The sequence below is a fragment of the Brachyistius frenatus genome, unplaced genomic scaffold, assembly GCF_029030835.1.
Source record: "Brachyistius frenatus isolate BFR_SWC_R1_liver_20210118 unplaced genomic scaffold, ASM2903083v1 Contig_64, whole genome shotgun sequence".
NCBI lineage: Eukaryota > Metazoa > Chordata > Actinopteri > Embiotocidae > Brachyistius > Brachyistius frenatus.
This window is the reverse complement of record NW_027210663.1, coordinates 1,936,969-1,963,891: the sequence shown is the minus strand read 5'-3', so window position 1 is coordinate 1,963,891 and position 26,923 is coordinate 1,936,969. Positions and strand designations below refer to the sequence as shown.

Sequence of the window (26,923 nt, the reverse complement as noted above, 5' to 3'; positions counted from 1 at the left end):
TCTCTAATCCTTTTTGATGGATTAGAGTAGGCTAGTATGCTTTAATAAATTAGAAGGCTGCTTTACACACATTCAAAATAAACCATAGGATGTCCCTCATGGACTGAATAAGAATAAAAATGGAATGAATAAATAAATGAAGATGTCACAGTAGAAAAAGTCTGAAAATGCAACAAAGGTGCAAGAATCTCATTGAGCACCAACTACATACTGCAGTGATTGAATGCATGTCTGTCAGCAGAGTCAAGACTTCATTTCAATGCTCTAACAGATTTGCTGATTTGTTGTCACTTTCATTTGCTTCACTATTTCAATTTTTTTTATTTGTTTATTTGTATTTATTGTTGTTGTCGTAGTGTTAAATGTCTATTACCTTCAGTCCACTACCTTCATATACCCAAGTCGCACAAAATCATTCAGTTCAGTTCCTGTGCCACACGGGGTCGCTAGTGCCTGCCAAGTGGCGCAATCATGCAATCAGCCGGACATGTCCGATAATAACTTTTAAAGTCAATTATTATTCTACGCAGAGGGTAACGATGTCAGTGGGAAGCTACATTTAGAAATGGGAAGTGGGAATTTTGCTTAAAAAAAAAACATGCTCTGAAAATCCTTCATCTTGTTTGAGGATGGACAGTTCTTTAAATAAGATGACCTTGGTTTTATTTTGAACTTGATTTGGTAAAATTGTAAGATAGAAATCAGTTTATGGTCAACATCATCAGTGGGGTGTGATGTTCCTGAAGCGCCATACGCCTCCCTGTCTCTGCCTGTGGCAGCTATTGTCACTCCTTTCTTCCTCTCTGCTTCTCTCAACGCGCATTGGACGGGCCGACAGTGCGTAAGCTCCACTGAAAGTGTAGCCTGCAGTCTGTCTACATGAACATGGAAAGATGAAGACTTGAAACCGGACTTTCACATAATATATGAACCACCTGGTGCCAAAGTCTAATTAGAAGTGACAGCTGCCTACTTGGCTCCCCGAACGGAGACTTTGCGCGCTCTGCTGTGGCTGCTGCGTGCCGCTGGAGTTGCGCTCCGGACTTCACAAAACGACAAGCTTTGGATGTATGCTGACCTGTCTTGCGACTTGAACTTTTCCACTTTTATACAATTCATCACACATAATGCCGGGCGGGAAGTGCCAAAGTGCCGGACTTTACTCACGACACAGCAGACAACTTCAGGAGCCTGATGATGCGGAAGATACAGAGCAGACAAACTGACCAACCACGGAGAGAGGATTGAATACGTTTTCAATTTGATTTCTTTTTCCGGGATAAATTGATTTGAAACATTGACAATCACTATGCAAATATCTCCAAACAGATGTTTCATTGTGAATTTAAGCATTTTGTGAGTCCTCTGAGCGTTTATGCCTCCAAAAAAATGCTGGAAAGAGTGATGCAAAGCTGCGCGCAAGTTCTTTCTCCTCATTTCTTGAATTTTCCGGAGAGAATAAGTATATAAGATAGTACTGAAAAGGCTTTTAGAATTGTTCACTCGAACTATGATTGTTCAGTGTTTACAAATGACTGAACGAGACATGACATTTTTACTAGAAAAGATGTGTTTTTACTACCGATGCTGCGTGTAGGATTTTCTTCTTCGACCTGAGAATACACATTTTGGAGAAATTCTAGTTTTTCTGACGTCTCGAAGAAACATGTTGCATATCCTTGTGCTTCAGTCGTTGGTGTTACTTTTGGGAGGTAAGCACAATTTCAACACGTTTGTCTTCTTGTCCACCGTTTCAAATTAGGAGCTGTGCTTTACTCACAAATAATATACAGGTGAAGTAACCAGCACATGCAGCAGGTCTCCAATTGTGGCTTTTTGTCAAGTATATATCCTATGTGAGATGCACGGGGATGCAGGGCAGGTAACATCTTGTGAGCCACTACTAGGTGAAGGTGTTACGTCTGCTGTCTGAATATTTATGTTTCAGAGAGTTCTGTATACTGCATGACATCTAATTTACTTACATTCCCTGACAAGAATTAGAGTTTAAATGTGTTCAGTCATATATTATGTATGAGTCAGACCCCATTGCAGTGGCTTTGCACCCGTACAAGGAACCCAGAGCAGCTCTGGCCTTAAATAACATTATCTCATGAATATTTCAGTATGACAAGGATTCTCTTGTGCCACAGAAGCACTGGGGATTTATCACCTCTAGGCTTGTCAACTTATTACACCAAAATTCACCTCAAAGCCCATAATTATTTTACAGGAAAAGTTATGACAGTTGCAGAGGGAAGAAATCATCATAGCTCAAATCACAAGATGGCAGCAACAGTGACAATCATGGTGAATGATAAACAAACACCTATTTTTGGCAGGGACTTCCCTCCACATGAGTTCTTGCTGAAACTCTTTGTACATGACACAACATCAGTCAATTAGTTCTGCAAGGAGGAGAACAGCATTTGCTTGCCTTGCAGCCAGGATATACAGATCTGAGGTCAGTTGGTGGTCTGGCTAATGAATCCCGTCTGTCTTGTGGGGAAAGGGTTTAACCTGAAATGCTATTTGGAAATTTGATCCAGTTCACTATTGTGAATAGATTTTCCAGATATGTCGGGCTTTAGCAGCTTTCTATCTGATCAACAGATGTCTTCATGTCTCTGGTTAAAAATATTGGAAGCATTTGCAAATAATCTGTAATATAAAGACTGAAAATATATATATATTTTTTAGACAGTGGCAATACAATGCAAAGAGTCTCATATTAAGGTAAAAGCCTACAGCCAATCATGTATCAGAATTTAAGGTCACACTTTGTCAGAAACCGTCTCCAACACTAAGCATTCTCAAACTGCATCTCTCACATCCATTGTGCGTGTACACCTTGATAGTGTTTCTTTCTTGGAGCTCAAAAAGGAAGACTCTCATTTGGCAGCACCAGCGCCGACTTCCTGACTAGGAGTGTGCGGTAATGGTGTTTGCCATATGCCGAGGCCCTCTCAGTAACCAGACACAGTATGATCCTAATTGAGCGTTGTGTGTCATAAACCTGCAGGACACAGCTTCTCACTGTGAGTGGTGATGGAAATTGATAATACACTCCAGGAAATGAGAGGATCAGATCAATGGTTGAAAAATGTCTGTGCAGCATAATGAAACCATAATTAGAGAGGGAAATTTGGTATTGTGGTGTGACTGATTCTATACTTTTGTTTTTAGGAGCATAAATATTTTCAGGGTAGAGAGATACTAGGCCTGAAATATTGCTTCAAAATCAGTTGAATAAAATGTCTTTGTGATAAAGTGAAGACAAAGACTTATTTTCTTGATTCTTGTTGTTCTGGGTTTTGTACCCTCATGGTTGAAATACACTTATTGTAAGTCGCTTTGGATAAAAGCGTCAGCTAAATGAAATGTAATAATGTAATGTAATAAAAAGACTAAAGGTCTTTTTCTGTTTTCAAAGAATGAGCAGTATTCCTTTATGTTTTAAGCAGTCTGTCTTTTCTTCTATTAATTGAAGCCGCAAGGTGTGTTCCAGTGAGACACCCGGGTGGGATTCCCGAGAGGAAGATCCAATCTTCCCTCCATTTGTCTTATCTTTGAGCTTAACAGGATCCAAAAGGGGATCAAGTACAGATAGCCTTTATTCTACATCTTTAAGTACTAAGCACACAGCCCATGCTGTCTCTTGTCTCCGCCATGTGTCTATCCATATGCGCCTATATCCCCGTCAAGGGGATGTGACTTGTCCTGTAGAATTTTTTAGGGGGAGAACACCCTGCAGAGATTTTAGGCTCTTTCATAGTGGAGAGTTTTTATCTGTAATTGTCTTCACAAAGACCCACTGCTGTGGTCTCTCACCCCAGTACTGTGGCATACTCTCAGCTCCACTTCTTTTGCCCCTGGCAGTCCTTTAAGCCTTGCAATTCATGTCCTTAAGCAAGCAAGGACGAAGAAATGATAGGGGTGTTATACTGTGTGCACAGAAAGCACAGACAGTGTGCATTTTTAAAACTCCCTTTTGGGAAAGAAAAATCTCAACTCTGCAAAACGTGTTATTTGATTGACAGACTGATATCATGTGTCTGTTTCTCATTTATGTGGCTGAACATTGCGTAATTTAATTTTAACTATCTGCTGGGCTGTTGCTGTGGAATTAAAGACAGTGATCAGTCAAGCAAGAGGCCTGATTTAATCAAAAGTCCTTTTTCGTTTTAACTCGACGCAACTGTATTTCATTATGCTGGACGATTTTAAATCAAATTCAGGAAGTCTCATTGCGAACTTCTAATCCCAAATTCTATTTCAGACCTTTGATAGCTCATCAATTATACTTGTATCAGGAGCATATGGTCGTTAAGATTTAAATGAGTCTGTACATCAAGTGAGTTTATATTGGGTAAAGACCTATAATGTGGTGTTGCTGGTTTGTTGGCGTTAATTTAGTTATAGAGTATATTTACGGATCAGAGAACATGAAAAGAACAGTAGAAATTCCTGGCTGTGTGGTATTTTTTATCAGGGCTATGTTACAGCTGCACTTTGAGCTCACTGTGCTGCACTTCTGAGATTTGCGACGGAGGACACTGATAAAAAGAGGCATATTTTTCCCTTCTCTCAAATCCAATTTGGCGTGGCCTGGGTGGCTTCCGTAGTTTACCTTCATGGAAGGAGAAAGGAAAGGGAACCACAGTGGCAGCTCGGCGTAAGCCGTGGTTTGAAGTTCTCCGCTGTTTAATTTACAACCATCACAAATGTTTTATTCTGTGTTTACATGTCAAACTGTGCACCTTTTGTTTGTTTAATGAGCATTTTATGAAACACACCGAGTAGGTGGACTCATCTAAATCCCTTGTACTGCTCTTTCATGCTCATTATACTTAGTGTGTGGGAGGCATACATTGTAGCTTTCCAATCACCAAGTCAAAAGAGGGTTTTTGCCCTGTAAATTTGTATAATGTCCCATAATATTTCCACAAAGCACATCTGCCCTGTGTTAATTGGCTCTTTGTAATTGCGGTGAGCTCACATTCAATTTAATCTCATTTCATAATTGGGGGAGGTGAATGGAGGAAATCTGTGCAAAAGCTTAAAGAGAGTGTGTGTGTGTGTGTGTGTGTGTGTGTGTGTGTGTGTGTGTGTGTGTGTGTGTGTGTGTGTGTGTGTGTGTGTGTGTGTGTGTGTGTGTGTGTGTGTGTGTGTGTGCGCGCGCGCGTGCATCTGTCCGCCTGCAGGAGGGGCATCATTGTAATAATTGACAAACATGCTGATGCAGTGTTTGTGCTCTCTCATCAGTGGATAGTTGTGTCTGAGCAGAGGACCTCCTCCTCCTCATAAATCTGTTGACCGAGCTCACATCCAGACTGTCTGCTCGGTACGAGGTGTGGCGCAACACAGGGGCAATACCAGAGACCAGAAACTGCTTGTGTCAGGCTGCAGACTGTTCCCAAGTCAGTCTGTGGAACTCGGGCTGCATTGAAATTTGAATTTAGTTTGGGGCTCTTTGAGGTTGTACTAATAACTAACATTAGCGTGCTAACATGCTCACAGTAACAATTCTAACATAGTGATGACAAACAGGCAGCTTTACTGTATTTATCATCCAGGTTCAGCATGTTAGTATGTTAACATTGACTAATTAGAAAGATGAGTTGCTACTAATGAGAATCTCATGACTTTACATGCAGGTGATCATAAAAGCAGGAATTAGATCAATCAAAATTTTGGCCTGATGATGGCACCAGAGGGAAGGTCAAAAGAAACTACAGTTCTGGCTCACTGTCATGGCACAACAAACGCATCCAACATAGACTGTATATCAAAACTGGATGTAGCCTTCGTGAGGCCACCCATAGGAGCAGATTTGAAGCTCCATCTCACCTGACTCAGTGTTCCAGCTAATCCAAAAATGTGCAGTGAGGTGGTGCGTTGGTGGAGCTGAGGAGAGCTGAATGCTGAAACAAGCACCATGGGGAGCCTCTGTCCCCTTGGTGCAGGCAGCTAGTCAACTAAAAGGGCACCCACTGGTTACTCAAAGAAACCCTGGTCCTGATTATGCTTGAATTCAAACATATAATACATTTTAAATGGGAGAAATAAACAGGTCCTCCTCGTTTACAGATGTCATGATGTACCGGTTTGTAAACGGGTTTACTTTTGCTGTAGAGTTGGTCATTTAAAAATGGAGGGGTTTATGGGGATTAACTTGCTTTTGGGGCCAGCCTCAAGTGGCCATTTGTGGAACTGCAGGTATTGGCACTTCACATTGGCTTCATTTTTCAGCCCCAGAGGGTGCTTCTTGGTATTCAATTTAATTTTGTATCCAACCAATAGCTGTTGAAACATTAAACTCAAAACCACAGATGTCTCCTTTTTGTTGGACTAGAGAAAAGTTGAAGAATCACTAAAGTCATTTTGATTCATCCTCTTGGTGCCATTATTTCCTGTGTAAATGTCTGTGCAAATGTATCAGTTGGATGTTTAGATATTTGACTGAACAAGTGAAACCTTCGACCTACTGGTGGGGGCTTACTGTATAGAGATTCTGAGGATCATAAAATTCATCAGGACTCATCCTCTGGGGACCATGAATGCCTTTACAAAATGCCATTGTGATCTAATCTGATAGACATTTAACTCAATGTGATCACATAAGTCATTAAGATTCATGAACATGATGAATGTCTGTAGACAAACTTTTAGAGCCCTACGTTGTTTACTATTAACTCTTACACAGCAGTAAAGTTAGCTTTTTCATTTGCTTGTAATTGCGAAGAAAATACGTGATTTTCAAAACGGCAGCAGTTTTCTGACTCATGAATACATGCCCACTGCTCAGACATCTTAACAGTGTTGTGTAATGATATTTTATTCCTCGCTGATAACATCCCTTAAAGAACACCATTTTTATACTGCGGCCTGTTTCCTTATTGTAAAAGTTGTGACAATTTTTATGAGAGCTGAACAGTTTTATTCTGCATGAAAGGAGGAAAAAGGTATTTTACACTGAAAGCAAAAACAATATTCAAAAACACCAGACCAAGAAGTGGATTACGGTTTTATTCATTACATTAATAAAATGTCATTAGCCTGGGAGCTTTCTCTGGAAACAAAAACTGCTAAGACAGCATTCCACAATATTAGATATTTATGTAATATATCCTGCATTAAGGCTTAAACAGTATGAATACATTGGATAACTTTATTTCCTTCCAAGCACAGATGTGAGGTCAAAAGTAACATGAATGCATCATTGGAAAAACTTCAACAAAACATTACTAATTCAAAATAAATATTATTTTGTATCATATTTTCATTTTCCAATCACGTATACTATGTTCTGTTTCTTTCTTGTTTCTCGTCAGCAGAGATGCATCCATAACCCAGTTGGTTATGCATCTTTGATTTGAATAATTACAGGCAGGCGGCTGGACAAAAGGCTGTCACTATACATCTTAGGCAAAGTAGCACTCAGTAGTGTGCAGAGCTGTCACTGCCTATCAGAGGCATCAGAGCTTAATGCATTAGAGGCAATGATCTGACAGGTACATATTGTCAGGGCCCATTGACTTCTTTGTGGTGTGGCTGATTGATTGTTGAGATGATGTAAAAATGGGAGTCGTGCGCCTCTTTGAGATTCAGAGTGGTGCACTCATGCAGTAGAATGCTGAACAGCAGATTTAAAACTACCATTGAATTTTAATTTTAAAATATATTAGTTTTATCCCTTGAGCACTCTGTTCTGTTGGTGAATAATCACTATTGTCTGATGTGGCTAGAACAAGACTGAGGAGTTTGTTGTGCCCTCGCCTCTGTGACAGAAAACCAATGTACAGCTGCTCGACGAATGAATTACGTTGGATGGAAAGGTGCTTCTGACACAGCACATTTTATAACTCAGAACAAAAAGTGTTAGCCTAGCATAAGCCTCTGTTGATATATATAAAAAAAATCTGCTGTAAGAAATCAGCATATTTATTGTCTGTGAAGCTACTCAGGGCTTTCTCTCCAGTGTGACATCACAGATTAACATTTCAGATGTGGTGACTAACTTTTACTGAGGTTTGTTTCAGTTCAATAAATGAACCACATTGACAATGAATATGCCCCTGTCTCATGGTTTCACTACCAACTTACAGCTGCTGTATTATTATTTAATGTATTTGATAATATCTATCAACAAGTCACTAAAAACTAAGAATGGAGCCAAAGGTATTTTGGAGTAGTTTGGAGAGTGAAAAAAACCCCTTAAAGACAAATTGCAATGTAATTTACGGGGAAAGAGAGTTAAATTCCATCTGAAATGCACGGTACTCGGTCGGGGATGTAAAATGTGTCTACAGCATCAACATTTGTTCATCGACCAAAACTCAGTTAAATGTAAACAACCTGAAGTAGGCTTTGACCACCGGCTGGATGGCACTCGGTGAAATTGGAATGCCAGTGTATGTGTGCGTCTCCAATCAGTTCTGACACATCAAGTGGTTCCTAATCAGTGAGAAAGTAATGGCCACCTCAAAGCACAATCAGTGTACAAGTTAGTCGGGCTTTAACTTAATGAAATCCCTCGAGTAAACTCAGTGAGTCAGCGTGACTGTATTCGTAGACAAAGAGCACAAAATTCCTTTTTCCGTGCATAAACTGTATGGATTTAAAAAAAAAAAAAAAAGGAAGCTTTTCCTGATATTTATTTGTTCTGATGTGCAGCTACAGATGTGGCAAGGACTTGTTGTCATTTTGCCTTTGCTGTGCCGGCCTCTTTGGCTTTTGGCAGCCTAAAGCGTTCATGCTGCTTTTTTTTTCTTCCTTTCATGACACGGAGCTGATGTCGAGGGAGGATTAGAGATGTCCAGTCACAACATAGACAGTGTGGCAATAGTGAATCATTGGTCCTGTGGTGCTCTGTGGTGTCACCGTGCCCAGCAAGGCCAACGCTGGCTGTTAGTACGTCCTGCAACAGCTCATTCTGAATCACTATCTGCGTCTGCAGATTCTCCTCTTAACCCCGAGGCCCTCAATTTCATACAAAATTGGAAAGAGCCACACCAAGCTGAGACAGAATGACCCCGACGATAACGAAGGATTAGACTAACAAAATATTACAGTTTAATTCAAATTGGGAATAGAACTGTAAAAGAATGTTAATGAGCCACTGAATGCTGTCATTTCCACCTGATCAGAATTTTGACTAGTTAAATCATCACTTTATTAACGCTGTATGGCTTAATGCATGGCAATGTTGCTTAGCTGAAATATCATACCGTGTACAACATATCTAACCTTTGACAGAAAGTTCATGGTTCTCAAAGGCTGAATCTTCATGCCTTTCAAAATCCTCTCGCTTTTCATCTAGCGCCAATAGCAGCTCAAAATGTTCCCTTGTTCAGTGAAATATCTAATCGTCCACTGGATTAATTGCCATACATTTTTTTTTTACAAACATTCATGTTTCTCAGAGGATGAATTAAATAATGACTTATGGGAAATCTATTGGCAACAAATAAAACAAATTCATGTTCTCCTGAGGATGAATTGCCATAAAGTTCCCTTATTTTTCATTTAGTACCATCATCTGGTCAACCACAAAATGTATTCAATAGTTTATAACCAAGTACATGCAAACTCAGCACAGTCTCAGCTGTAGTTTGTGTTAAATGCTAACTAGCAAATGTTAATACGCTAATACACTAAACTCACAATGTAAACTTTTAATTATTTTTCAACAAGAGGTCACAAAATGTCATGAAGTGATGAAACAGTAATAACTTGCAGTTTACTTACTGACAGGCCTGAGGGTGTATGTTGGTGCGAGTAATGGGTAAAGAGTATAAAACTAAACTGGAGGCAGATTATTGATTGTGTTGAAGGGGAGTAAAACTTTAGATTTGACTCTAAATTATTTTGGCAGGCAGTGGATCGAGGCTTAAATGGTGGGAGTCTTTGCATCCGTCAAAAGCCTGGCAGCATTTTTTCTACAGCAGTAGGAAGTAAATGGATTTGAATTTGAGTAGTATGGGTTTGAATTTGTAACACTACTATCTCTCCCCCATCACTTGTTTTCGATTTACAGTGGTCTTTTCAATGTGTTGTGTTTAAAACGGTAGAAAACAGCAGCCCTCTCACTTCAACCTCCTCCACTCCTGGCTTGGATCCACTGACAATGATGGAGGCCTTGATAGGATTTTCTCGGAGGACATGCTAACTATTCCCTTGTATGAGCATGATATAAGCGCAAACAAGCAGTTGGCAATTGGTTTATTTGCCCTGCTGGGCTGCAGTTTCATTCCTATTGCTGTCTTGTTTCATGCTGTTTTTGTGCATTCTCGCAGAACCTTGAAGATTGTTGTGTGAAGGCCCTGTAATTAGATGTTCTTGGACTGTGACAACTGCTGAAATTCAGAGTGATGTAATCTGCGCTCCATCCTTAATTGCACATGCCATGTGTAGGATACCTAATTTAGCCCGCAAGAGTGAAGAAACCACAAAGCTTCTTTGGCAGCTTCCGCTTCCCAAAATCAGGATTTCTCTGTCGAGTTTCATTTTTTACAGAATGTCTGGAACTAACACAAGCATATCGCTGTGACAGAATATGGGAATTTTTTTTTTCCCACAAGCAGTGCTACCCTGCGTTCTTGAAGTAAGCATGACTGCTCCAAGAATATTCATGCCAAGCGACAGGGAAAAGCCGTGAGAGAAAGTACAGCATGATTAGGATAAGCAGACGTATGAAACAACTGAGCATGTCAGGTCTTGTACTTATCTGGTCTTTTTAGAGACGGAAGCCAGGCCAGAGAAATATTCAACATGTGACCTGCATGTCGACAAGGCAGCTTTTGTTCAAATGAGAAATACATCTGAGAAAGGTGGGTTGATCTCGCAGAAGGCAACCTCCTGTGAATGAAGATGGATGAGAAGTGAGGAATCACTCTGTTGCTGCAATATGACACAGTAAACATAAAGTCACCCCTGAGAAAAACACTGAAAACTAAAAAACACAAGCAGAGCTCCTCTCACACAAAAGCATACATGGTACATAGAACCTGAAAGCGTAGGATATAGCAGAATATCATCAATTATTTGATAAGGGATCTGGAGTCACACACAATTTCAGAGAGGGAACTGGGAAGTGAACTTGTGATTTATTTTGGGTCTATCTCTTCATGTTGTAAGAAATAGAGCTATGCTGTAACAATTGGGCAGCGGTGATGCAGAGAGTATCAGGAGCAGTGCTGAAGTAGGGTTTAATCAAATTAATGGCAGTGGTATGACCGAACTGAGTGTGCACGGTTACATGCATTCTGGTTAGAGATTCACCTACATGTCTCCTTTTATCCTCTCTTAGTGAATGAACAGCACTCACATCAAAAAGAACACTATCCTAAGCTGCTCTGAGGCTGCTGTGTATTTTATTAGGTTCTTTTAGACTGCTCTCAATAATTTAATTTGAACCTAACAACCAGCAAATGTAGGGCTCACTCAAACCGGGTTATAATTTGTGGGTGTGAGAGCCAAATAGACCAATAACAGATGTTAGTTATAATCCAGACAAATCTGTATGATGTCAAGCTAATTATTTGCCATTTAGACCACCAGAGGAAACAAGTAAGGTGTTATTTTAATGGCGTTGTCATTAAAATAAGATTTGTTTTATTTTTCCCTCCACATGCTTTACAGCATGTAGCGCTGCTGCCACATGTAGCCTCCAGAGAGTGACTGAGCTGTCAGTTCAATGCACTGATGCTAAATTCTTTGGTCTAGAGAATGGGACACAAATTACAATTCTGCTTACAGCCTCAGATGGCTCGTGTATGTATGAAGGAAATTGTCTCTCAATGTTACTTCTCCCAGGATATCGCTGTCTTCACTTGTGCTCAGTGGCCACGTTGTTTTCTAGCATGTTTTTTGGGTGCACCCATAATCTATGAAGGAAAACAGATGCAATTATGCAGTTAGATGCAGCCTATTTTAGTCCTGGAAGCACGCTAAACTCAGCCGTCCTATAGAGGATGAATGACTCAGGAGAAGTAACCTATAAAGTTGATAAGAAATAGATGATAACATAGTCAACCACTCGATTATTTACTGTTTTCCAGTAATGACAGAGCATGTGGAATGCTGTTTTATGCATTTCCTGTGTTATAATCAAGCAATTATAGTCAGATTTTTATCTTATCGTTATTTGAAAATGATATGTATTTTCTTGGTTTCCTCTGCCTGATATTTCTCCAACCAGACATTCTTAGCAGAGCTGGTGGAGGTTTTCTTTGGTTGTTGTTGCTGCAGACACACATTCAAATCTTTTGAGGGAAAAATCTGTGATAACAAATGTTTTCAAGTTAAGTAATGTTTGCATTAATACATCATGCTGGGAATACATTTTAGGAGGTTGGAAATATCTTTGTAGATTATTTCTCTCATTGTTTTAAATTTGAGCTTTTTCATATTGATGACGTTCTGGTTTTACTTTATCAAAATGAAATGGAGGTAAAATAATAAAGAATCATTTATCAGGCTAGTTTTCAGGGATAGTTGTGTTTTGCCCGTCATCTTACATACAGCTGTCTTCGTCTGTAAGATGTAGAGCATTGCAGGAGAAATCTCTCTTCTCACAGTTAAAGCAGCTCTAGAAGTAGAGAAATGATGAAGCCTCACTGGGCAAAGTCAGCTAACCAGAGCCAAAAGACAAAATGATCAGAATAAATGTGAGCTAAATGACCAAGTTGATTGGCATAGAAGAGTCTCCATCGAGAATAGAGGTATAAAATATATTGCAAATGACTAACTTCTCTTTCTCGTGCCTAATCCTGGTATCCATTATATTAAAAGAATAGCTAGGATGAACCTGACAGGTAAGGTGTATAATGGCTCACAGGGTTAATTAAATATGCCAAGACTACCTTACTTTCACTTTCTTTTTTCATAGCCAGAGTGTAAAGCTTCATATTGGTTGCCCCCTCCTTTCTCTGCTTTTCACAGGGGTTCAGTCTAACATTAGTTAGCCAGAAAAAAACGTGCTGCTTTAATTTGGTCTATTGAGGATTAATTCTTGGTGTTTTTTTTTTTTTTTTTTTTTTAATCCTGCCTGCAGAGCAGCTCTACATGCAAGATATGTTTGTAGAACTAAAATTATAATTAGCTTCCGTTTCGTTACCTATTTTTCCAAAACATTCGAAAACCCACGTCTGAACAGTTGGCTCAGGAGAAATCACAGAGTCTTCTAGGAATCCTGCACACTAACTAGAGTGCAGAGTGAGTTGCTGTCGATCACTGGAAAATAGTTCAGCTTGGCAACTGGACAGGAAGGCTTTAAAAGGAAAATGAACCCTGCATTACTTGTTGGAAAGATTTCTTTAAAACAAACAGATTTGCACAGTGGTGTGGAAGCACTCTGCTTTTGCTTCTGATCCAGTCTGAAATAGAAACATTTCTCTCCCCTTGCTTTAATAGCTTTATTTCCGTTGCCCAAAAATAGAGCAATTTGTTCATGGAGTTAGTTGCCACTCTGACAGGTTTTAGGTTAAACTGCAGATTTAAAGCCGGTCCATCTGGAGCTGCAATAAAAGCTCTTTTCAGAAGGGAATGAGGCAGTGTGGGTTGAATGGACATTTCTTCTTCAGAGGGAAAGGGAACATCATATTTTTTGAAGGTCCACAGCATTAAACACGTGCAATTTATATATTATATAAGCACAGACCTTGCTTTATACACAGTACAGTAATGTCCACTGCAGAGCAAAATCTTACTAAGAGAGAGATGATGAAGGGAGATTTGTGTAAACATAAATAGACTACAGATACGTAGCTCCATAAATCATTGTCACATTAAGTTTGTGTTGTTACCTACGTGTTTTTCTCTTTTGTCCCTTCAGTACACTTAAGTGCAGAATGTGCAGCACTGACATAGGGAGGGACCTTGACCTGTTTTCAGAGATGGAAAGACAGCGAAGAGAGTCATATGGCATCTGTGCAGCGTGTAGCATCCACTGTTGCTTCTGTCATATACAGTACTGAGATAATGAGGGCAAACACAAAGGTGCAACACGCATGTTTTTCTCAACTCGGTATGTAACAGTTCGACACAGTTTATGTTGTTTAGCTACCAACTGCCATATCTCACATGACGGAGGTACACACACACACACACACACACACACACACACACACACACACACACACACACACACACACACACACACACACACACACACACACACACACACACACACACACACACACACACACTGAAATGTACCAACAAGACAGATGGTTGAACGCAATCTGTGGCTTGATGTGAAGTCAAGTATACAAACCAAAGACAATTTTTGTGTTTCTGTATTCGTTTCGATGTTAAGCACTCAAATGATTTTGCAGGCCATGTTTATTAGCCACGAACACCCAGCAGCTGTTTTCCCCATAGCGTGACAGTTCACAGACAGTTCGGCTGTGGCTGTAAAAGCACACAACAAATGTGTTGGTGTGTTTGTTTGCCCGAAAGCTCCGACAGGCTTATTTTATAACTTACCAGAAACTCTTTAGCAGTTTCACTTATTTTCCACCACACCAGTTCGAGCCTGCTGTGTATCTTTATGCATTGCCAAAGTGATATCATACAGTTTAGGGTTGCTATGAATTTCCTGCTCCAGTTTGGAGCATTTTCAAATTAAGCAGAGAAATTGTTGTTTTAGTTTTCAGCGCCATAGCGTGGATCTGAATCTGTTCTCCTCGCAGTCTTTCTTTGAATATGTTCATACCACCTCCAAATTTTGCTCGGCAGTTTCTCCTAATGCTCCATACTGAGCATGAATGTTAAGTACTGCCAGGTATTATCCAGTGAAGGTCAATTAACAGCATTATCTTTTGCAGTAAAAGAAAAGAAAAGTGTACGCTGTATTCATAAACACAGCGTAGCCATAGCAGTGTGGTTGCATTTATAGAAAGTCAGCCTTGTCAGCAGAGGTAGAATGTATCATCCTGTAAGTGGTGACCTTGGGGAGAGGTTTACCAGTAGGTTTGGGGAGATAACAGAGTTGGTGAGAAGGCACTTAAGCATGTGGAGACAGTGTGCTACTCTTTCATTTACTAACTGTTTTTCACACCTTGCTCTAAATAAAGGGATTTGAAAGAAAATTTTGCCTCTCTACTGACTATACAAACTGATTTAATTAACTTACGGGTTTTACTGCTGTCATCCCCTGGTTCCAAAGCAAACGCTCTAAAGCCTCACAACTTCTGTTAACTGTTCACTTCAGGGTTTTTAGAGTGGGCCGTAGTTGAACTCAAAAGTTAAAGTTTCTGGGTTTGAAAACGTTTTTTTATTAATGTGTCTTGACCCTTGGAGGAGAGGACATGTTTTGACTCGATTCACACTCACTTTCATTAGCAGAGGCTGCTTCTCATTCCTCAAACTCATCAGAGAGATGCAGTACTTCATTTTAATGCTGCAATATCACAGACAGGTGTCACCATCCATTATTAAAGTCTCTTGGTTGTGTTGAATATCATCTTAGTTTGGCTTTCTTTGGTCCCCTGATTTTACCGAATGTTAATTTGATTTGTTGATGATCACACTGAGAAGAGAACTACACTTTTACTTAATCATATTTGCCATGTAATTGTTGGAGGCTATAATTTCATAATTACATATCCTGTATTTTGTAGGTGGCCAAAAAGTCTTCGTTGGATTTGTGTCCACTTCTTCCTCTGTGCTTTCAGAGCTAACACACCATTAAATGTCCCTTTGCACTCAAGAGGAGGCCGACTGACTCAGCCCAAAGAAAGCATCTGTATTTAGCCTGATTTACGATATCGTTTTGCAATAAAGGCCAGTGTGAGGGAAACAGATTCATTAGGGAGGCCAGTTTATGTTTGAGAGAAGTCCGGAGGGGCCATGGGAATACTGATTGGCACACAGATATGTGCTTGTCTCATCCTCCCAACTAAAGCCAAAAGCTCTCAGCCCCTTTTCCTTCCAGCCATGTGCAATGGATAGCACAAGGGAGGCGTTGTCCTCTGCCCTCAGGATGCCCATGATACCCAGAGTTCTTGCCACTCAATCTGCAGTCGCCCACTGTGATAACACTGTTACAGACATATCAGACCTCCTTGCAACACCTAAAGGCCCTTCTCAGCATCCCTTAATGACATCCCCACTGACCTTCCAAGCGACTTGGGTTCCTATTTTCCATCCACAACTTTACCAAATAGGCCAGCAGCACAGCATTGCAGTGTTTACTCTTCGTCGGTCGATACTCTAATCCCCGAGATGATGCTTTCTCTCATGAACTCAAAATAGCTCTTCCTCCTCCCCAGTGAAGCCACAGGCCCATTACTCTTTATTAGCTCTTAGCATCTTAAATGTGGCCATCCATTAGGAGCGGGGCAACAAACATCCCCAATGAGTCCCTCAGTAAGCTGCCAGCGCGCACACACACACACACACACACACACACACACACACGCACGCGCACGCACGCACGCACGCACACACACGCACAAGCACGCGCGCGCGGCAATTTAAACTGACTCTTAATCAAGACCAATTATTGTGCATTGAATTCAGCTCATCTCAGAGATAAAGAAGAGTCACCTGCAAAGCACGCTCCCTTTGAAGATTTCCAAACTTTGCATCGTGGCCGAGCCTCCCTCCTCCATGACTCTCACTTACTAGCTAGGCAGACTCCACAGACCTCTATGTGCCTGAATGATTTCTTTTCTATGGAGGCTGACATGAAGTAATACCATACTGTGTCATGTATTGATTCTTCTTCCACTGCCTCTTTCTTGAATTTCTTTCTCAAAAGCATAAATCATCTGCAAATGATCCTTGAAGGAAATATTGTATTTATTATTCTTGACGCATGGTCACAAATTCAATAGCCCTTATTAATTGATCATGGTGAGAAATATGTTATAGGTAATGCAATAGGACTAGAGAGCTTTCTCTCATTGCTCATACAGTATCTAAGACTGTTCTGTTTGGCATTCATGGCAAAGTCCAAGACTGATTCTGGGTCATGATGAGGGTCAAAGAGAATGTAATCATAAACCTTGAAAAAAAAAAAGGGTTTGTCTGTCATCTTTGCAATGTCATTTGCTGTTTTTTGTTCCTAGAAAGTCACATATAGACGACCAATATCAGAGAACTTGTTGGTATGTGCTTATTTAAAACTGGATTTCTAAGCAAATCCAGGTATCATACTAACAGCAATCTTTTCTCGAGGACTTTGCTCATTGTTGCTCACCATCTGCTTTTCGAGCTTTTTGTCCTTGCTCCTTTATTTCTTATCTGTCTTGACGTGTGTGATGAAGCAGAAAGACAGGCAACCGAGCAGCCAGCCACCAAGGCAGCCACTCACTACTGTGTCTACCCATATTATTACAGCTGGGAGTGGGCAGCAGGAACTTGGCCTCTCTGTCCCTGGTGTCCTCTATTGTGGCTTTTCATTTACTCAGCCTCTGAGTGTGAAGGTTGCTCTTCGCTCCGCCAGTCCTATTCCAGCTCTACATACCCTGGCGTGGCGCCCCAGTGGTAGGATGAGTGAGCCTGTATGAGGCCGGGTACAGGATGGGTGCTGCTTGGTTAGTTGGCGCTCATCGGGGACCTGCCTTTTTCTCCTGCACACCTCTGCACAGCCGTGTCTGACACACGCGCACACAGACAAAAAAAAACTTCTGAATGGTCACCTCACAAACTGGAAAGCTTAAATTGACTGTGTGCATCAGATGTTTTTAAGGGACAACCAGAGTAATTGGAACTAAATTATTTTGTAAGGGTATTACATGCTGCATGCTTGTACACTGCCTTAGAAACTAGATTACACAGAAAATAGAGCAGTGCTGCTGACAGATATCCCAAATCTATTTCCTCCGAGCGACTTTAAGCTTGTCTTCTGCTGAGCTGTGCGACGGTCAGAACTAACGTCTGTGCTTGTTAAGTCCCAGTCTGATTGCATCATTCAAGTACATGTAGTTTTAGGTGACTATTCAAGATCTGCAATTGAAGTGTGAAACCCTTACCTGAAGACGCCTAAACTGTCTATAGTTACCTCAGGCACCAACATGGCCTCAGAAATTCACTGGCTGCGCTAACGTTCTGCATCTTCATTAAGGGCATTCACATGCTGAAGTTGACTAACTAACACCAAGTGCAAAGTACAGGAAACAAATTCGTTTTGAAATTATTCATTATAATTTAAAGAGTTTGACAAATTTGAATTTTTACCTAATCTTTGTACTGGATGAAAAATTCTGGGATTAACAATGTTTTATATTTCATCCTGATGGAGACATTGGAATTCAATGTCGTGACAACCGTGCAAGAGTTTACATTTTGCCCAAACCCAAAAATCTCAACCTGACATTGGTGCTGGAGGTAAAGCCAAGGGGTCACGAAAGTCATTTCAATGTTACATCCTCTGGGGACCAAGATGTGAGCTGTACGCAATGCAATGGATGTAGTCATAATTGTCTGGATGTGGAAAAAAAATGGTTTCAGAAGAAGTCGGAGGATCACCAAAGTTATTAGGATTCATCCTCTGTACATCATTCATATTCATACCAAATTATGAGCAAGCTATTCAAAGGCTGCTGAGATGTCTCATTGAAAAACAAAAAATTAATTAACATTAGCACAAGATGAAAAATCAGAGGATCAGCAAAGTACTTATGATGAGAGTCTGTCAATACATCCCTAGAACTGAGGTTAAAAAATGTGACATCTACTTAGACATACTTTTATAATGCTCACTCACTTGCATCAAAATTACTCAACCACCCTTTGTTTTTGACAACTGCTGCAATCAACAAGGTCTCATCCACAAGAGGTCCTTTACCATGAGCAAAATACAGCCTCAATTGTGTTTCCATAAAGAGGGCGTGGGTGGGGAATCCATTTTTATAAAAAATTGGAAATGAAGAAAGTGATTTAAACATTTCAATTTGTCTGGCTCAGCATAATGCTATGCTTTTACAAATTAATGCCACAGAATGGGGGAATTTAATTATACATGATGTGGATCACAAAGTGTATGCCGAAATTGACTTTTTTTTCAGTTGAATTATCATTATTATTCTTTCCGTAACCCAAAAGGAAATTAACCTTTTAACATTTTGGATTCATACAACAATTACTGCAGTTTTTAGAACAGCTATCACCACCTGCTACTATGATTGGAGAGTGATTCATGTGTCCCACCAATCCCCCACCAATCCCCCTCCAGTCCCCCTCCAGTCCCCTGTAACATTTTGGGACACCCGCCCAAAAAAGGTGTAGTGGGCCAACTTTTGCATGTAGTTTTGTCATCATTATTGTTGTTTTTTTCCCCCTCATTTGACTTTATTTTGTATGTTAGGTAAATACTCGCTGGTTTTACTTTTTACTTTTGAATGCTTTATTTTTAAAACTAGAAGTGCTGGTAGTCAGCAGTGAGCAGTGTCAATGGTCACAATCACACAACGTGGCAAATCTTTTTTTTTTTTTTTTTTTAACAAAGCTTGCCTGAAAAGAAGCAAAACTGACAACGAAGGTAACGAGAACTAGACAGTCAGAGCCATAGAGGGGCAGGTCTTCGCAGAAGAAAAACGAAGAAAAGTTATCCATCATCTGTTCAGCACAGTATTTATTATTATTGTGTTGCCTTTAATTAAGCAACAGCTTGCATGCTCAGTTCTTTTAAGAGGTTGTATCAGAAACAAATTGCTTTGGCCCAGTTCAGCATTTTTTCTAAGTGGAGAAACATACGTCCACTTGAATTTACATGAAGACAGAGGACATGCACAGAGATTGCAGCCAGGAAGTAATCAGATGCATAGTTTACATGGTACATTTTGGTTTTTTTTGATCGGTTCATGAAAACGACTAAACTACCCCTCTGCAACTGACTAGAATTTCAATCAGTAGCCGGTCCTGTTAAATCTGAATGAGGTGTTAATGTGGAGCATTATTATTCTGTTTTGAGCATTTAAACTGTTTTCAATCAGAATATTAGGCTTCATGTAAGCTATTCCTCTTTCTTTGAATAGGTCCCTGTAACATGGGACACTTATGTACCCCAATAGACTTTACCTGGGAAGTAATGACGGTGTCCCCCAAATACGTTGTTGCATCATGTCCGGCCTCTGTCACAAAGCAATGAAATTGGGTGGAAAGTTGGTGACAGCTGTTGGGGCCGAAGCACAGAGATGGCCCACACAGATTGCAGAAAGCAGTATTTTATTTAAAAGGAGTGCCTTGAGCAGTATTTTCCCGGGGGTCCAGATATCAGAGTTACACCCAGGCTGCACAAAAAATAAAGAACTGCTGGAGTTTGAAAAGTGGGTTGGTATTGTATTTTTCAATTTCTTGTCCCAGAACAAAGGAGCGAGTGATTCATCTTGAAATGGCTTTGTATGATTTATTAATTCCAATCCATAACACAGGCTTACTGATTCCTATTATTTTGGATTTAGGTTTGGAGATTTCAAGGCTTTACTTGGCTTGAGATAGGATTATTTTCAGTTCACTTTATAAATTCTGTCAGTTTCCAGGCTCTGTTCCTTCAAAAAGTTTACATGCTTATGCCTCTTCTAGGCGAACTGACTCAAATATTTGTTGGTAGACAGACACTGAAATTCACTGCAAGGACACAATTAGATTTGGCTGCTTTTTCTTTTAAATAAAACATTGGTTAAAGGAAATGTTAAATTACAGGCGAGTCAAAGAGATTTAAACCTTGCTCATCACTGATTCTGAGCCCAGTTCAGTAATTATTACACGTACTGCTCTGTATGCTCTTGACACAGTAGGAGTTTGGTGCAGACATACCAAGGTCCTAATTTGTATTGGATTTTCCATTTTCTGTCCCATTTGCTCCTTTCCACTAGACTAGCTACTCATTTTATTAAGAGATGACTGTGCTCTCAGAGGTTGTTTGTACACAAGATGTGCCTCATTGCTTTTCTTTGAAAATAATTCAAATACTTGGTTTGTAGTTTATGCTCAGTAGTTTGTCAAAAAGCGTTTTTTCTCGAACAAGTTCTTGCTTTGTATAATTTAGCTTCCTCTCCTTGTGCACTTGTGTTGTAATTGTAAGTAATTGGTGACTCTTTCATTTTGTCTTGTTCTTGTTTTTTCTAGATTGCTGTAGTAAAATACGATAAGAGCAGCCTTGCAAAAATTTTACAAATTGTCCAAACTTTTAGAAATGTTCTATGGCTTGGATTACATGGATAATTAATATTTAATAAAAACATTTCAATGTGTTACCCTAACCCTATTTCGCGTATTGTTGCTGCACAGTATAAAATGTGGAAGTCGGTAGTCGGAAATCCGTCACCTAACATGCAATGTTTCATGATTTATTAATGAGGAGTGAGCAGTGAACTTTGCAATCTTGCATTTCCTTGCTTGTGTAGAAGCAGAAGTGTGAGCTCATTTTAATCCTTTCTGTCAACCGTGAAGACAATAAATCACATTTGAACACAGAGCGAGGTGCTCAGTGGAGAGAGCTCTCTGCTTTTACTTTACTTGAGTCATGAGGGCTCAGCCATTACAGTAATGTTTTTACCCAGGAAACCAGAGGATGAATTTGTTCCTGACTTTTGTGTTTTTGGGCTCTAAAGCTTTCCATTGCGAGCAAGTGTAATGCCACGTGTATAACAATGCCTCATGTCAACCATAGAGACAAAGGTCCTGCTTTTTCAGGAAAAATATAACTTTTCTGTGATGTTCTGTTGCACAGAAGTCTGTGTTGCCTGTCGTAAAGACAAAGCTCAGATTGGCACTCAAAAGCAGCTAAGTGATTGTTTCAGTTGGGTCCAGTTCTGCATATGGTTTGAGGTTTTGACTCTTTACCTGCGACCCCGCATCTCTCAATGGGACAGCTGCAGCACTGAGGTCAAGAGGAGTACCATGAATCACAAATCCTTGCCCGATTTGTGACTTGTTAGAACATTGATTTACAAGGGTGATCAGAGGAAAGAAATCCTCCAGCAGCTAGCAAGATGGGAGTGTGCTGAGGGAGTGTAATCATTGAACAGATTGCTCTTGAGAAGAAGGTCACAGCCCACTCTTATTGTGATTAAAATCCTGTTTATGCGTGCTGCACAGTTCCTCAACCAGTACTGCCATACAGTAGGTTGTAACAAAGGAACGGTCAGTCTGTCCTGTGTACTTGTTCTTGGGCCTCAGAGAGTAAAACTACACAGTGGTTTTTAATTATGATTATGCCTGGAGTCTGTTTGATGAATAGCCATAATGAGAACATCTCCTCCTTGCATTAGAACTTCCAGAGTATGTGCTACTGATAAATTGAGAATTTGATGCTGCATTTTCCTAAGTAAACACCTTGGATCCTGGTATGAATTGTTGCTGCAAAGTCCAGAAATATAAATAATAAACAATGATTAGAAGTGGGAATAAATGTTTATAAAATGTGTCATTTAATTTTTATTTTTTTTATTTTTTATTTTTTAATTTTTTTTATGAATTAGTTAGTCGCTTCATTGTTTCAGCCCTACTTATAAATTGCAAAGCTAGACAATGGAAAATCTCAGCCTCAGTAATCTTTCCGGATGTGTCGGTCTCCTCTTTTTTATGCTTTTTAATGTACAGTTGCAACACACAACCACATATGTAACTCTGCAACCTGCAGTAATTCACTCAATTTGATTGCCAACAATACATACAATGGAGTGAAGCAGGGATTATAAATGGCGTGGAACCATATGTAACGTCCTATTATGAATATAATACTACGCTCTAAAGCTCCTTTTTTTTTACATTCACCAGACTGCTCAATTGATGTCAACTCACAAGCCTATGCCGTGGTCAGTGTAGGAGGTGCAGACCTTTTGTATTTGGTTGCCATAGAAAGAATCCAGCAAGTCCATTTGTCACGTAAAAGATGATGTCACAGCAGTTTTATGCAGCATCGCTATAGTACCAGTGCTGCATTAAGAGGGTACTATTTGCAGTGGAAAACGAGATCCACAAGAGTACCAAAAGCGAGTATAGTAGAGCTGGTACCGGCCGTGAAAAAGAGGCTTTACAGGAATTTAGTGAAATTAGCTAAACTTTTCTCATTAAGTAAATGTATAAGACCTGTTGATTTCAATTTGGCTCTCCTTGAAATATTGTTTTTATTTTTAGACCACTTCAAAACTTGCCGTGTACAAATGTACTGCTGAGAGTTCTTTCAACTCGGTGAATAAGCAGATGTCCCAGCATGCATTTTTTTCAGAGTGAAAACTCTCCAGAGAGCCCTCTGTTTTGTAGACTGAAAAAGAAAATATTTATGGTAACTTGCTGTGTGTCTTCAATACATATTAAATTAAGTCATGGTGGTTTCTTTCTAAAAAATAATGAAAACACTGCTAATCTCGATGAAGGTCGCTGAATTCACTGAAAATTTAACGAGGTCACTGCGAGCAGCCATTCACTTTGTCTTTGCACACACTCGGGTGCTACGTGGCTGAGACAAGCTACATCAAATGAAGAATTAATTTTTTTAATGTGTCTGAAATATATGACAGCATAACGTCACCATTGTACCTTAAAATCTTGATTCCTAAAATTTCTTTGGACTAATTACTGAAAGTTCATTTGATTTAGAAGATTTTGCAGCTTGTATTGATTTACATGTAGGAGTGTAGTGATTAGTAAACCTGCCACAGTTCTACATTGATAGAATACTGATTGAGTCCTGTATTTTTTACTGCTTCAAATTGTTGTCTCCAACTATTAGCTTCTAGTTTTTCTTAAATACTATCTTTATCCATTAAGTGTTTTTTGGCAGAGACAGTTCTAAAAGTGATTCTATGGTGTGCCGAGCCTGACTCAGCTGTTCTCTTGTGTTTTTCAGTAGCCGACTGTCGAGTCTTGGAGGGATTGCAGAGATACTCCTCCATCCCCACATACCTGCCTGTCAACTATCAGCTGCTCAATGCTGACTTGGCGTTTTTCCTGAAGGAAGCCAACCAGGACTTCATGAGGAACTCTAGCCTCATGTCACGGACTGAGCCCTTCTTCATCTACCAGGCCAGAAGTTTGCCCTCAGTGAATGCAAGCTATGGGCCTCTCTCTGTGGAGCAGCCTGTTCCTTTAGAGCTCCTCCAGAGCCCGGGGACCTTTCCTGCCTCCTCTGTGTTTACCTTCAACTGGAAGGTGCAGACCTTTATCATGAATACCCAGATTCACTTGGCCAAGCCCAAAGTCCAGGTGCTGTTTTATGTTGCAGGCAGGGACTGGGATGACTATAGTGCCATCGACAAGCTGCCCTGCGTGCACATGTTTGCTTTCCATGAAACCCAGGAGGTTCGCGGCACTTGCCAGCTGAGGGGGGAGCTGGGGCTGTGTGTGGCTGAGCTGGAGCCACTGGCCAGCTGGTTCAGCCCGCCAAGCATTGTGCCGGGACGCCAGAGGAACCTGGAAGTGTCTGAGGGCACACCAGTGGAGCTCTACTACATTCTGCAGTCCACAGAAGCAGGAGAGTGCCACTCAGAGGAGTCCAGAAAGGACAACTTCATCCGCTCCAGCCAGGAAGGGCTGTTTGGTTCCTATACTTCCACACCACTGAGGAGGATCGGTGGTGTGAGGCTCTACCAGAACCCCACTGAGCCCCCTCTTGCTGATTACAGGCTGGATAATAACTTCATGGTCATGGTGCCAGCCACACCCATGAGACAGAGGGAAACCATCTCTGCTTTTATCACCATGTCAGCCTACTCTCCCGTGGAGATGTTCACTCTCAGGTAAGAATGTATTTTGTTCTGTTCCTTGATTGAATGTCTGGCTGCAGACCTTTTCTGTCCATCTTAGATGATGGAATTCTACAGTCTACTGTCATTAGAGTGTTTCTTAAAGATGTAGGCAGTATCCTTACAAAAGTTTAAAAAACAATATATGTCCACATTGAAACACTGAAACAGCAGGAACATGCGTAAATCTCCTCTTTCTTCTCCTGCCCTGTCTTGGGTTTGGCTGGTTACACTTCGTTCTTTCCCCTCCTGCTGTGCACAATCACTAATGTTGTGTTTCATTACAATTTATCTGTTCTCATTTACATGTTTTTTTTTTTTTCACTCTATGAAGCCAAACAACTGAATGAGTTTAAAATAATCATTTAATCGCAGCTCATAAATGCCACCTGTAAACCACAGCGAACAATAATTGCTCTTCTGCTACACGGAGTTGATCAAATCATTATTGATTGTGAGGTCACCTGACAACATAAACATAAAACAAAGGCTAATGACAATAACTTTGCTGCATGATTGGCTGTATTGGAATTCACAATGCGTACTCAGAAAGAGTTGGAGTAGAGCTGGTTTGTTAACTGCACTGCCATACAGCACACAACCAATGTCTGTGTTGACATATTGGAAAAGGGCTCTTTATTGTCACCGGTATTAAGACGGGTCTGAAAAAGAAGTCAAGTAACTCCTGCACACTGTAAATGCTAATGGAAAATTAATTCATTAACTATTTTTCTGGCAAGTGACCTTCTCGGAAATGTAATGTAAAAACACCGCTTTGCCATTTAGGGTGATGTGCTAGACTTTCCTGGATGGAACCAGTTACCAAATAAACCAAGAGAGACTCCAGGTCGCTACTGGTCCGGGCCAAATACAAGTCAAATGGTTGCTTTTATGCTTTGTTTTTTTGTATGGATTAATCAGACAAAATATAACATGGGACTTTGAATTTTAGAGGGGCTGGTTGGTGGATTTTGCTGTATTGCGAAAGATGCTCATTTCAAATAGGGTCATGCTTCCCATGTTCACATAAAGAGTCGATATGAATGCTCCCTGCACCTTGGACCTTGGAAAACTGAGGTTTCATGAAACGTGTTTGCTGACATTTTCAGAAATTTTCATTGCATTGCAGGTTTATATATTTTAATTCTAGTTTTTAGTTTTTCTTTTTAACTCAATAACACGTCTGAGGAAAATGTTGATGCTCCCAATGGCCTTATTGTTTCCCTCTGTCATTAGGCTTTGGCATATCCTGCATTACGTTACCCAACCTGCTTGCTTGCTAAATTGTTAGCCTGTGTGTCTTCTTGATGCCGACAGTAATGTCAGTCACATTACAGTAATGATGCTTTATCGAGGAGTCACATGTTACACGTATCAAAATACTGGAGCAGTGACATCAAACACATGTTAATAGTATATTGAAATAGGTGTTTCTTTCCACTGTGAACATTTGAAATTGAAATTGAAATCGAAACAGAAAGTAATGACTGGCTTTAGCTTTTATTTTGAGATATTTATATGCAAATAGCATATAGATCAAATAAAAAATAAACTCTTAAGTTCAAACACCTAAAGTAGCAGAAGCATAACTTCCACTTTACTGTTAACACACGTTTGCAGGACTCCGTATATCACAGTCTGTACTAGGTATGTTTTTAGTAGATTATATACCTTATAAAATGTGAGCTCAACATGTATAGATTAAAAGTTTTGTTGCTTTTATCTTGCTACCTTAATTATCATATCTTCAGCCAGGTAACCAAGCATTTCTTCCATGGTGAAATACAGGAAGAGCAAGGTTATCTCTCAGAAATAGCTTGATTCAGTGAAGCTGTTGATACAGAGTAATTACAGTGAACAGATGAGACAAAATGATTTAGGTAATTAACATGCATTGCAAATGAGGATGTCATTTAATTAAAATTCATGTCCATTAGTGTAATGACTAAAGCCGATCTCAATCACACTGGTTTAGAACATTTATAAACCTTCAGACGAGGGGTCAAGCCAATTTATCAACCTGTGGATAAAGGAAAACAAGCTGTGTTCTGATTGGAAGTGTTTGTTTTTCTGTGTAGGCAAGGTGAAAAGCACAGAAGCAATTTTAAAATGAACCATTTATTTATATCAAGCTGTACCACTCATTTTCATTTTCCAGTTGTTTACTAATGAAGATGATTTTCCCAGCGGACACAAGAGATGCACAGAATGTGCTCAAAATC

The 26,923-nt window shown here is 40.0% G+C and overlaps 1 protein-coding gene across 2 annotated transcripts in view; it reads left to right on the top strand.

The window, feature by feature from the left end:
• The first annotated feature begins 756 nt into the window (after positions 1-756).
• LOC138625663 (transmembrane protein 132C) overlaps positions 757-26,923 on the top strand; it is a 126,138-nt gene continuing 99,971 nt past the window's right edge. Inside the window, exons 1-2 of one of the 2 annotated variants that reach the window (XM_069706743.1) lie at positions 757-1,712; positions 23,810-24,695. In XM_069706743.1, the coding sequence (XP_069562844.1) occupies positions 1,667-1,712; positions 23,810-24,695 (932 nt within the window). In that variant the 5' untranslated portion in view covers positions 757-1,666. Of the gene's footprint in view, positions 1,713-23,806; positions 24,696-26,923 lie in introns of both variants that reach the window. The other variant, XM_069706742.1, reaches the window with a different exon arrangement.